We start from the raw sequence: 14,557 nt of genomic DNA, 5'->3' as shown, positions 1-14,557 counted from the left end.
TAATACGAAACATAGAAACTATATGCTCATTAATTAACGAAAGAAGACAGCTAATAATCGTACTGTCGAAGAAAGTTAATACTAATACAAAGCACAAAACAAAGATGGCATAAATTATAGTGTTATAAACTAAGAAAAGCTCATATACTATATTGATTTACGGCCGCAAGGCGACGTTCCCTGAATACCGGTTACTTCCGCGGGCACGTTTTCCCCCTGTCACGACCTCCGCCAGTTTAGCCGAACGTAAAAGATTTCCGCCATTTCGGGTACTAATTCAGGCCTCTAAATTTACCAGAAAAAAAATCAGAATACTTACCTCAAAACCGCTCTTCACCCCCATAAAGCGGTTTTTACTCACCATTCATTGATGACCACAAATTTGCAGAACAAAACCACAGACAGGAATTTAGTAGAGAAAGTATCCCCCCAAAACGACACCGCCCTTTTCCCTTCCCAAAAAGTGGTTTTCCGGCCACCCGAAACCACCATCAGCAGAACGGCTTCCCTTCCATTGCATTTGAAGGCGGAATCCTGAAATGCCAAAGCCTCCCTGTCCCCTCCACCAAATATTTTCTGCACAAAAACTCCTCAGAATACCTCTTCTCGACCTTCCGGTTCACGTCGTGCACGAACACGTCGGTGGTGCCGGCCCCTCTGCGCCGCCTCGCCATGACTGCCACAGAGTAGATGGCCCCCATCCTGCCGGGGGCACTGTCAAAGTAGCCCCGCGGCGCATCCACCATGATTACGTCCCACTCGGTCTCATACACCTCTCTGGGGAACCTCTTGATCGCCAAAGGGCACTTTGATTCTAACAGGGTTTCCCCCATTTCGCAATCGGGATATGATCGATGGGAATTGATCAAGTTCTCGGCCTGCGATAGCTTGGTTTCATATTGGACGGCGTGGGCATTGAGATAGGGCGCAGAACTGAGGACAGAGTGGAGCCATTTGGGGTCCTCTTCGAGGAATAGAGTGCGGCCGCCTGGGTTGAGGGCGGCCCACATGAGGGAGTCATGGCCTAGTCCGAACACCAGAAAGTTGCAGGGTGCGCGGTGGAGGAGGACCGAGTAAGTAAGGTTGATCTCGGAGAATGATTGTTGGGGAGTTATGGAAGTGGTGGCGTAGTGGAGGATTGCTGATAGTTGGATTGGATGTGAGTTTGAAGAATAGGAGAGGAGTGGGGAGCAGAGGGGGGAGACGCCGGTGTACGACATGGAGAGAAGCGCCGCAATGAAGATGGTGGCGAGGCCGAGGGCGACCAGAAGACAAGGATTCTGTGGCATTCCCATTGATCTCTTTTTCTCTCTCACACCCTCTACTGTCATTGGCACGCTGAATCAATCAAAATGAGCCTGTGCTCTCCCCCTATCTGTAGAGTCCAAATGGGGCTGAATTAAAATGGACCTGTGCTCTCCCTCTTTCTGTACAATCTAAATGGGGCTGAGTCAAAATGGGCCTGTGCTCTCCCTCTCTCTGTAAAATCTAAATAGGGCTAAATCAAAATGGACCCTGTGCTCTCCCTCTCTCTGTAAAATGGGGCTTTCTCTGTCTAAAATGGGTCTCTTTCTTTTTCCTCTGTGTGTGTAAAATAGGCCTATTCCATTTAAGAGGGTCTGTTATTATGCTCCATTCTCTCTTCAAAGCAGCTCTGCACGCACTGCTGCTTCTGGCTCTGTATTTGCATCACCCTCGGTCTTCGTTTCTCACTCTAAAATTTCTGTCTCTCCGCAAAATCGTTGTTTGATTCTCTCTTAAAAGCACAAGCAGGCAAAAGTAGAAACGCTATTTTTAGAGGTTCTCTCTTCCTCTCTTCTCGCTCCACATGACTTCCCTGTCACTCACTCTCTTTCCGATGACATAAACCAGAAACAAAAGAAAAAGAAAAGAAAAGTTTGACCTCAAACTAAAAAATTCTAGTAAACCTCCAAAATGATACTGTCAGGCCCTATACGCTTATAAAAAATTCGGATTTGAAGTTTTGTATTGTAACCCATTATCTATAATTTTTATTTGTTTCCTATAAATGGGTTTTTAGAGATATGCAATATTCCTTTTCTATTTCTTGATCTTCAAATTTTTATGGAAAGAGTTTGTTTGAGGTTGCAACCTTAAAATGTATTTTTAAGGGAAGAGTTTGTATGCGGTTGCAACTTTAAAATGTAGAATTAAAGATGCACATAAAAAATCCTTCGAAAAATGTTATTTTAATATTGAAAAACCCTTTAATTGATCATCTCGATATCGAAATGTATAAATATGAAAAAGAAAAAAAAAATTGTCTCATAAATAATACATTTTGGAACACATTATCTAGACCGTACATTTTCAAGATTTTCATATGTTTATAGATCTACTTGAGTTGAGTTTAAAATTTTATAATTAGAGATAAAAATAGATTTTCAGATAATCTTAATAATTTTTTACACAAAAATTACATGTTATAATAAAATTTGGAGGTACCACTTAATTGGATTCTTTAACATTGCAACTTTATACAAACTACACCCAATTTTTATATTCGGTATTGAAAATTGATTTTAGAGCCATCATGAAGATTCTTTATGCGAGGTGAAGATTTACTTTGTTTTCATACAACCTAGGCCTTATAGAAATTGCTTCCTTGATCAAAATACCCATTGAGGTGGAACTATTTAACAATTTACCCATTTGTACCTATTATAACTTGAATCTTTTTTATGGTTATTTTAAAAATAAATCAAAAGATGGGCGTAGAGTTAAATTCTGAATCTTTTATGGGTAATTTGATAAATTTCTAGAGAGAGTTTTGTAGATGATGGTTAAAGGGCCATCCACTTGCAAGGATGCAACAGCTCTTGGCATACTGTTTCCGTGGTCGTGCATGCCCTAGTCTACGCTAGCTTTTATTTCCGCGATGATCAACATCACTTGAGAGAGACCACCTTACATATGTCTATCACCGTCCTTTTAAATGTAAAAGGATGATAAACTACGAGTGCATCAGATTATATCTTGGGAAAATTATACCCACACTGTAATAACGATCGTTTATTTTCTTGTATTTTATGCGGAAGCCCAACTCATGTTTTTTATTTTTTTTAATTTTGCCCTTATGTTTGCAATATTAAACTGCTTTTCTAGTATTTTATGTGGAAGCCCAACTCATGTTTTTTATTTTTTTTAATTTTGCCCTTATATTTGCAACATTAAACTGCTTTTCTATTTAAATGTTTTTCTATTTTCTTGGTCTATAGTGCTGAGTGATGGGTTGGAGGTGTATTGGGGGTTGGCCTGATGCGCCGGACATTGGACTGCCCTAAACTTCCCTTTGGCATTGCTAAATTTCTCTAATATCGAACTATTAGAGAGATAAAAATTTTCTATGTTTTGAGTGATCTGATACTCGTGACACCCAATTGAAAGAGGTCATATTTATGTAACATTAGACTGACTGTTTAATGAGCAGTCTGATGTCTGAAACATTAGACCACTTAACCTACTTAAAACTTTTTTAAAATATAAGGTCTAATGTTTCAAACATCAAACCGTTCATTATTGGAGCTGTCCAATTTTTGAAACATCGGGTTGACCTTTGATATACCATTAAGCCAACTCATAGCCCTACAAATCAACAAATATAGAAAATAAAATAAAAACTAGTCTAAAATTGCAAAAACACAAAATTGGAGAGGTAAAAAACATGAGAGTAAATAAGGGGGCTTCTATTTATTTATGCTGTATTATACTTGAACACTATTTGCTTTTGGCATGTGAAGACGTGTGGAATGCATTCCCTTTACCCGTTCATAAAAATGGTACAAGTCAGGTAGTTATAGTACATATATTTAAGCGACAACTAAGTGTAAGACCAATGTAATTAAATAAAGGGCGCCCTATTGATTGACAGACTGCATATTGATTGACAGACTGCAGGGGAGTTGACGTTTAAGGTCAATAAATTTAGGGCAACCTTAAATGAAACTTTTAATAGATAAACATAAAAAGTTGCGTCTCTCATCTAATTTTAAGAGGTAGGAAGTCAAGTACGAGAGATCCCTCTTTTACAAAATTAGAAGCCATAGAGCATAGCATAGGTGAAAAGAAAAAAATTATATAAGGTTGCAACTTTAAAATGTAGAATTAAAGATGCACCTAAAAATCCATCAAAAAATATTGTTTTAATGTTGAAAACCCCTCTAATTAATCATCTCGACATAAGATGTATGAATATTAAAAAAAAAAAAACAAGAAAGATTTTGTGTCCCAAAAATAGTGCATCTTGCAATATATTATCTAAACAGTCGATTTTTTAAATATTATCTAAAAATCTATTTTTATATCTAATTATAAAATTTTAAACTCCAAAAATGGTTAAATTCAAGTAAATCTATAAGCATATGAAAATCTTGAAAATGGACGTTCTAGATAATGTGCTGCAAGGTACATTATTTATGGGACTCAATATATATATATATATATATATATATATATATATATATATATATATATATATATATATATTCCATATTTATACATCTAGTTGTCAAAATGATCAATTAGAGCGTTTTTTTAATATTAAAATAACTTTTTCCGATGGGTTTCTGAGGTGCATCTGTAGTTCTACATTTTAAGGTTGCAACCTTATATAAACTTTTTCTATTTTATAATTAGTTATGAAAATAGATTTTTAGATAATCCTAATAATTTTTTACACCGAAATTAGATGTTATGATAACATTTGGAGTGCACCTTAATTGGATTGTTTAAGGTTGCAACCTTATAGAAACCACAAGAACAAAAGTTTACATAAAGTTGCAACCTTAAAATGTAGAATTAAATATGCACCTCAAAAATCCTTCAGAAAATGTTGTTTTAATGTTAAGAAACCCTCTAGTTGATCATCTCGACATTGAGATGCATTAATATTGAAACAAAAAAAAAGATTTTGAGTCCCATAAATTATGCATCTTGCAACACATTATCTAGACCATCTATTTTCAAGATTTTCATATGTTTATATATCTACTTAATTTTAACCATTTTTTTAGTTTAAAATTTTATAATTATATATCAAAATTGATTTTCTGATAATTCTAATAATTTTTTATACCAAAATTATATGTTATGATAAAAATTGGACGAGCGCCTTAATTGGATTATTTAAAGTTGCAACCTTATAGATACCAGACCCTACCACAAAAAAATTTAAATATGGGCCTAATTTCCCCTTAGGGCCTGTTTGGGTAGGAGGAAATTAGGAATCTTAGATATTTGAAATTCAAGGAAACCTATGGATTCCAATAGCACGGATTTTTGTCATGGATTCCTCGAATCTTTTGTTTGGATAAACTATATAAAATTCATGGATTCCTTGCAATCACTTCCATGTCCATTGTTTGGTAACAAAACTTGATAAAATTTATCTTTCTAAAATTTTTATATACTTTCTCTCTCTAAAACTCAAAATTTGGGATAGTGTATCTATAAAAATTTTGAGATAGTTTCTCTCTAAAATTTGATATGGTTTCTTTTTCTAAAATTTAATATACAATCTATTCTAAATTTAAAATTAGAATTGTTTATCTAAAAATTTTGAGATAATTTCTCTCTCTAAAATTTTTAAGTGCTTACTCTCTCAAAAATTTAACATGGTTTCTCTTTCTAACATTTTAAGATACTCCCTTTAAAACCTAAAACTCGATATAGTTCCGCTCTTTAATAATTTTGAGATAGTTTTTCTCTCTAAACAATTTTAAGTAGTTTCTCTATCTAAAATATGATATAGTTTTTCTCAAAGCTAAAATTTGAGATAATTTCTCTCTAAAAATTTTGCGATAGTTTCTTTTTCTAAAATTTTTTTATTTATTTTCACTCTCTAAAATTTGATATAGTTATTCTCTTAAATTTTAATATGCTTTCTCTCTCTGAAACTTCAAGTTTTAGAAAGTTTCTCTCACTAAAATTTTGAAATGGTATAGTGTCTCTCTAAAATTTGATATATTTTTCTCTCTCTAAAGTTTAAAATTTGAGATATTTTCTCTCTATAAAACTTAAATTTTGAGACAGATTCTCTCTCTCTCTAAAAATTTCATATAAATAGTTTCTCTCTAAAATTTTGCGATAGTTTCTCTCTCCAAAAAATTTGCGATAGTGTCTATTTTTAAAAAATTTTAGGTTTTCTCTCTCTAAAATTTGATTTAATCTCTATATGTAAAATTTTAATATATTTCCTCTTTCTAAAATTCAAGATAGTTTCTCTCTAAAAATTTTTGGCAGCTTCCCTTTTTAAAATTTATAATGGTTTCTCTCTAAAATTTTAAGAATATTTTATCTCTCTACAATTTCAATAATAATTTATCTCTCTAAAACTTAAGACTTGATATAGTTTCTCTCCCTAAATATTTTTGAGATAGTTTCTATCTCTAAAACTTTTTAGGTACTCTATCTAAAATTTGATATAATTTTTCTCTCTAAAAATTTACATGTCTTTCTCTCTCTAAAATATGATTGTTTCTCTTTAAAACTTAAATTTTCATATAATTTATCTCTCTAAAATTTTGAGATAGTTTATCTCTCTAAAAAATTTGGTATTCTCTCTCTAAAATTTGAACATACTTTCTCTCTATATAATTTTAACATACTTTCTCTCTCTTAAAGTTAAAATTTGAGATAGTTTCTCTTTGTAAAATTTTGAGATAGTTCATCTCGCTAAAAATTTTTTTACTTTCTCTATCTAAAATTTTAACATACTTTCTCTCTCGAAGGGAGCCAATTAGTGAAATCCTGGAACTACAAAAAAAACAGGTTTTGGTGTGGAAATGAAATTATGCAAAGATAAGTCTTATTTTCATGATTTTGATTTTCTTGATTTTATATATCCTAGTCACGAAGCAATCCAAACGATAGATTTTGACAATATCCAAAATATTAAAAATCTATGCCTTACAATCCATGTACCCCCTATATATCTTTGTTATCATAATAGGGCTTCTTTTTATAGTATATTATACTACGGTTGTTTGCTTTGGCATGTGAAGGTCACAATAACGTATAGGCATCACATATGGAACGCCTTCCGAAAAATACTCATACCACTTACATTTAAGCCAAGGGTAGGACAAATGTCATTAAATATAAGGAGCCCTATTGAATGAATATGCAGGGAAGTTGACCTTCAAGGTCCAAAAATTTAGGGCGAGCCAAGTCTCTAAACAATAAAATTAGAGCCCACTTCAAAAAGTTCACTAAAAGGGATTGTTTTGATGTCCAAATTAACTCAAATCGATCATCGAGATGCATGGAAATATGAAAAAAAAGATTTCAAGTTTTGAAATAGTGCATCGTGTAACACATTTTTTTACTGTCAATTTTTAAGACTTTCAAATTTTCATACATCAACTCGAACTACACTATTGTTTAAGCTTTAAATAGTATAACTAAAGGCGAAAATATATTTTAAAGCTATCACATTGATTTTCAGTATTGAAACCACATTTCTTAACATTATTTGAAAGTACGTTTTACTTTGATTGTTTAGAGCCTCGGCTCTAAACAAACCACACCAATTTAGGACAACTTGTAGGTTAAATGAAGCTTTCAATGGATAAACATTAAAAGTTACTTCCCTCTTCTAATTTTAAGAGGCAGGAAGTCTTGCTAGCATAAGTAAAAAAAAAAATAGTTTATATAAGGTTGTAACCTTAAAATGTAGAATTAAAAGTGCATCTTAAAAATCCATCATAAAAGGTTATTTGGATGTTGGAAAACCCTCTAGTGATTATATCGGTATCGAGATGTATGAATATGAAAAAAAAAAAAAAAAAGAAGATTTAAAATCCACGAAACAATGAATTTTACAACATATTATCTGGACCATCCATTTTCAAGATTTTCATGTGCTTATAGATCTACTTGATTTGAACCATTTTTAAAGTTTAAAATATTATAATTAGAGATGAATACAGATTCTCAAACCATTCTAATAATTTTTTATATCAAGCTTACATTTATGATAAAATTTAGAGGTAATTTTTTATATCAAAATTATATTTATGATAAAATTTAGAGGTACGCTTTGATTGGATTGTATGAGCTTGCAAACCACACCTAAGCAAAAATAGGTTCTTAAAGGGAAGAGAATCTTGTCTAACATTTTTATTGATTTAATATTTGTGAGGTTTAACTCAAAATTTTATTTGGATGTCCTCAATTAAATATTAAAGATGAAAGAGAATTGATTAGCTATTTGATGATGTGAAAGTTAAACTGTTAAAAAGTTTTGTTGTTGATGTGAAGAGTCTCAGGTATATTTGAAGAGGTTCAGTGTCCATTGTCCATTAATTGTATGAATATACAAACATATCATATATAGCAAATTACAGATAAGAAAATAGAATATAAATCACATACACCTATATTTACCCAGACTTACCATAAAATACAAAATATTATGTTTACCGTTCCTATATATATTGATTACAATATACACTTTCCATATTAACCTGATAGACAATATATATTTTTTTTTTCACAGTTGAGTCTTTATATAAAATGCTTTGGACTGAGAATTGTCTGTTAGCAACTTTAGTTTTTTCCATAATCAATTCCCTAGGCTTCTTGCTTTCAAAATGAAGAGTAAGCGAATTTAATTTAAATTTTTTTTTCCCGTAGTTCAGTAGTAAGAATCGAACTTGATAAGGAAAATGTTCATTTAAGCATTAGGCAAGTAATAAAACAAGTTATCCTTATGCTATTACGATAATAGGACTCTTTGTCATCACCGATGGTTGTTTGTGATTTTTGTTTTTCCATAGATATACATGTTGCTTAACACCCGTTGCTAGAGAGATTAAAAAGGTTGTACTGTTGCTAAAGAGAAGAATGAAGGGCAAATAACTTTTCTCTAATCAACCAACTCAACCTACTCAAATCAATTGTTTGAAGATAATTAATATCTAGAATCATTTCTTATAATTGGAACCTTTTCGTAAATATTTTGCTAAGTCTAGTTAAAAAATTATGCTTTTCAAAACTACTATTTTATCTTATTTTTTGTGAATTAGAAATTTTATTTTTTTTCAGATTCTTGATTATTTTTGCTATTTTTGCTCTTTGAGATCTGTATTTGTTTGCTTTATTTACTTGGTCTTTTTGCAATTTTTTAAAGTATGTATCGTATTTGAATTTGTTTGCTTTATTTACTTGTTCTTTTTGCAATTTTTTAAAGTATGTATCGTATTTGAATTTTTTTTGTTTTCTATGCAAATTTTAATGTTTAATGGAATAGGCTGATCTCCACTCTTAATAATAAAGTTGGTAGGAAGGAATGCTTTCCATTTTTTTTTTGTAAATTATTTCTTCGTATTTTTCAATTTATCTAATATTTGATTTACTTCATTTTAATAAGTTTTATTAGCAACGCACATAAATCTACTGGTCATTATTATATCCTTGCAAAAATATCCATTTACTTATTAAATTTTAGAGCCATTAGTCAAATGACATATTTATCTTCAAATAAAATTGCCATATTTACTTTCATATTACACTTATATTAGGAAATGTATATAATGAGACTATTTATTTTTGATACAAGGTGGTCACAATCATCATTGGCCATTAAATTAGAAATTGGGTGATTGAGAATGTATCATCGTTTAGGCACTGTGTCTAAAACAAAATTTCTCTAATATAATGATATACTTTCATCGATAAGATTTTACATTCAATAGCTAAAAACGATTATGACGTTTTTATACCAAAAATAAATAGACTCATAATATAGCATCATTTTGCATTCTTAGGGGCTAATAGGGTGACTTACTCACTCTTTTAATGACGGATACCACCTTTTGGTGGTCTAATCAACCTGGACTAAGTATTGCCACCCATATTCGGTCTCAGTGAAAAGTAGGAGGTGAATGATTTAGTAGGAGGTGAATGATTTAAAAAGTAGGACACAGTTTCTCAGTTTGTAGAAATGAGTCCAACTCTTTTTTTTTTTGACGAATGTTAATATTCTTATTAATGTTATGGGAATGTTATTACATTATCAAATATAACAAGAGAAGATAAAAGGCACTTCTCTTGGCCAGATTGTCCCTATCGAGTTTGCTTTTACGGTAAACATGAGTGAAAGAGATTGTAATCGTAGAAAACAAATCTATAATGCGTAATCAGAGAGGTCTTAGTTTCCAAGGAATAAATTGTTTCTTATTATACCACTTAATCATATTAGAGAGTCCCCTTCTATCCAGCATGAATGGGCACAGTTTCGCTCTCTAAAAATCTTCAACCCTTGATAAAGGGCATGCAGTTCAGCAAAATTTACCGTTGCACGCCTATCGGCCCAGTCAACTCTTAAAAATCTATTTTTGAGATGAATTTTTTGACTTAATTTTTAAGGACATGTAATCTCTAACATGTAGATTATGAATATGAAAACATAAATAAAGTGAAAATTAAAAATAATAATTATATTAAAACATTTAGATCGTTAGTTTCAATTGTTTTTAATTGTTTTTAGATAGACCACATGTTTTTATCCATCTCTAAAAAGGATACTTTATACGTTAGGATGACATATTGTAGAAATACAGTCTGGCATAAAACAATTTTCCTAAAAAGTAAATGGCCAGATGACCTTTCAGATTGTTTTTATCATGATAATAACATGAAGCCTTAAAATAAGTGAATTAAATTTTCCAACATAGTTTCCAAGTTATTATTTGCATTAGACCTTATTTTAGATAAGGGTAGGTTTTGGACGCTTAAAAGGTGCATGTGGGTCAGATTGAACCATGCTCATCCAAGGGCCAATAATGAATCTCATTTTTTATTTTTTATTTTTATTTAAAATAATATTAATATGAATTTTTGGTTTGAGGTCCATTTTTATAAGTAAGATTGAATAAAATTAATAAAAAATACTTTGGATAAAAAATATTGACCAAAATAAATTTAGAAATATTTTGGTTAAATTTATGTAAATATTATTTACTCATTTTTTATTTGTTTATATTTATAAAAATACACCTACACTCCAAAATCATATAAGTATCTTATTTAAATAAAAAATTAAAGATAAAATACGAGACCAATTTTCCGCCATTGGATATGGCCATATGAAATCTCAACTACCCGTCCACCGTTTGTAGGAAAAATCGGGTGGTTCAAATCGTAAGCATCCGGTTAGGTCAGAGCTAGTCATTGGCAGGTTCCAGTTTCAATCGGTTTTGGTGAGCCTGACGGATATTTTTAAAAATATTCAAAAAAAATTATATAAAATCTCAAAAAATAAATGATTTTTTTTGTAATGCATTTTTTTAATGTTTTTTATTATTTTGACTAAGATTGAAAATTGTTTTGACCATTGATACTTATTTTTACATTTTTTCATTCTTTTAAAAAAATTCAAAAATACCTCTGGACACAAATTGATTCTTTAAAATTCATTTTTTTTTTATTACTTTTCAACTTCATTTGGATGTGTTTTGTTTAATCATATTTTAAATATATTTTCGTATTTATTTATTTTTTGCATTTTATTTGACACTTTTTTTGGCCACCCAAGACTTGCTCGGTTAGGTTCTCTTTTTTTTTTTAATTCAATGGAGAAAACAAGCCCCTGCCCGTTTTTTCAAGTAGATTAAGAGTTAGTTTTTTTTTTAAGTAAGGCATTAGTGGGTTGGCGTCAGGTGGGAATGAAAACCACAACGTGGTAATTAAGGTGTAGAGTGCTCAATTAAGTCGGTTGAGCTGGCCAATTTATCGGTTAAGCCTGTTGAACCGTTTCGGGACATGTCCGATTAGCTGATTTCGGTTCAATTTTTCCTACTCGAGACCGGGATACTTTTTCCTATAGGCAATAAATATGAAATGCATTCATGAGAGATCATCGTCTCTAAGCTAGAAGACAATCTTGACAACTTGGAAATGCGAGAAAGGAAGAATGTTTGTTTCCGGCTTCCCCTTTCAACGTTCCAAATGTGGAAAAGTCGTATCTTGCACTAACGATGCGGCATATTATTTTTGTGGGTAATTCAATGGGAAAAGACAGGCCCTAATGATAATGGGATATTCATATGGTGAATGATTTCGGTCCGTTGGTTGATTGGAACTTTGAGGTTCGATTTCGTATGAGTTATGATATTATAGATGGATTTTAAGACATAGATTTCTAATATCTTGGATTTTGCCAAAATCTATTGTTTGGATTGTTTAATTACTAGGATACTTAAAATCAGGAAAATCAAAATCATGAAAATAAAACCTACTTTTCCATGATTTCATTTCCACACCAAAACCTATCTTTTTAGCATTTCTAAAGCCCATGGATTTCACTCTTTGGCTCCCTTAACCCGAAACATAAGGAGCATTTGGTAGGTATAAAAATTTTAGAGCGAGAAAGTACCTAAATTTTTTGAAGAGATAAACTATTTCAAAATTTTTAGAGAGATAAATTATCTCAATTTTTAACTTTTAGAGAGAGAAAATATGTTACAATTTTAGAGGGAGAAAGTACGTTAAAATTTTATAGAGAAAGTACCAAATTTTTTAACAAGATGGCCTATCTCAAAATTTTAGGGAGAGAAACTATCTCAAATTTTAACTTTTAGAGAGAGAAAATATGTTTAAATTGAGAGAGAAAGTACGTCAAATTTTAGAGAGAAAAAGTACCAATTTTTTTAGAGAGATTAACTATCTCAAAATATTAGAGAGAAAAACTATCTCAAAATTTAACTTTTACAGAGAGAAAGTATGATAAAATTTTAGAGTTTTTACATAGAGAAACTACCTAACAAATTTTAGAGATAGAAGCTATCTCAAAAATTTTGGTTTCTATTTCTAAAATTTTTGGAGAGAGAAACTATTGTAAAATTTATGTTTTAGAGAGAGAAAGTATTTTAAAATTTTGGAGAGATAAACTATATCAAATTTTAGATAGAAAAAGTACATGAAATTTTTAGAGAGAGAAACTCTCTCAAAAAAATTTGGAGAGAAACTATATCAAAATTTAAGTTTTAAAGAGAGAAAATATCTAAAATTTTAAACTTTAGAGAGAGAAAGTATATCAAATTTTAGAGAGACACTATATCAAATTTTAAAGAGAGAAACTATTTCAAATTTTAGATAGAGAAACTATCTCAAATTTTCTATAGATACACTATCCCAGATTTTGAATATAAAAATTTTAGATAGAGAAATTGTATCAAGTTTTGTTACCAAACAATGGACATGTAAGTGATTGCAAGGAACCCATGAATTTTGTATAGTTTATCCAAACAAGAGATTTGATAAATCCATTAAAAAAATCCTTGATATTGAAAATCCATATATTTTTTTGGATTTCAAATATGTAAGATTCCTAATTTTCTTGTATCCAAACGGGCCGTAATGGAGAAGGGTTTTCTAATGTTTGAAAACTTTTCAATTTATCATCTCAACTTTGAGATGTATAGATATAAAGTAAAAATAATTTTCAAGTCCTAAAAATAACATATCTTGTAATAAGTTATCTGGACGGTCTACTTCCAAGATTTTCAAATGTGTATATAGTTCTACTCGATTCGCAGCATTTTTAGAATTTTAAAATTTCAAGCCATAACAAAGTTTTCGACAATCATGACAATCTTTTGGTAAAATTTTGGGTTGTTCCTTACTTGTATTTAATGTCCACTTATTGGTAATCCTTATTCTTAGATGTGGACAGAATTTCCAATCCTATACCCTTAACCCCAAATCGTTTTAGCTAAAAAAAACGCATGACTTATTTGAAATTTCACAAACTTCTTTGGGTAAAGCAAGATCCTTGAATGCAAATATACATTTAAATTAGAGGATGAGGTTTCTGTAGAGCTACAACTTTACTAAATTGCTACCGAAAAACTCGATCCAGGAAACGAGAAAACTTTTTATCCTTTGTGACTATAGAATTTGAAGTTAATGGTATGAAAATTTCGTTAATCTATGAATGCTTACAACATATGATATAAAAAATAGTGTTGTAACATGTAAGATAGATCACTTTTAGCTTAGAAATCCTCTTCTTTTTTCAAATATGATCGTTGAGGTGGAGATAATCGATTTGCTCCTTCTCCATTGCCGGAATTGCATTTTTTAGTGAATTCTGTATTGCAGCCATGGCTTTACTAAATAGTCTTTCCAAAATAAAAGCAAATAAATTCATAATACCAAAGCCTACAATCATGAACTTGACTAAAATAATAATAATAATAATATTTCTTCTATCTTTTTTTATATTTTATTTAAGTATTCCATTTCTCCCTGATCCCAGTTCTTTCATTCAGATTTTTTTAAAAGAATACTAAATATTGAATTTCTCCAAACCAATATATCTTCCACAGGGGTAGTTTCCATTTTGGTAGCCATGATGACCATTGTAACCAAGGAATTAGCTTTAGCTTCTAACCTGGGGAAGTTTCCTGCATATTTACTTCTAAAGGTTCTTCTCTCTAAGGCTAACTTTTTCCCCTTTTTTTTTTTTTTATGAAGCTGTAAGCTTTCATTAATAAGATAACATCGAAATACAATCAGATGGGCAACGAATTTC

General features: G+C 30.9%; 1 protein-coding gene across 1 annotated transcript; it reads right to left on the bottom strand.

Annotated features, from left to right (window-relative positions):
* On the bottom strand, positions 1-1,658 carry LOC18438082 (arabinogalactan O-methyltransferase 2). The gene has a single exon (XM_006848274.4). The coding sequence runs from the start codon at positions 1,329-1,331 to the stop codon at positions 492-494; it is 840 nt and encodes a 279-aa protein (XP_006848337.2). The 5' UTR covers positions 1,332-1,658; the 3' UTR covers positions 1-491.
* Between the last annotated feature and the right edge of the window lie 12,899 nt (positions 1,659-14,557).

This window comes from Amborella trichopoda, chromosome 6 (assembly GCF_054954075.1).
Source record: "Amborella trichopoda isolate Santa Cruz 75 chromosome 6, AtrichopodaSantaCruz75HAP2 v2.0, whole genome shotgun sequence".
Lineage (NCBI taxonomy): Eukaryota > Viridiplantae > Streptophyta > Magnoliopsida > Amborellales > Amborellaceae > Amborella > Amborella trichopoda.
The sequence above is the reverse complement of the archived record's forward strand: the minus strand, read 5'-3'. Positions and strand labels throughout refer to the sequence as shown.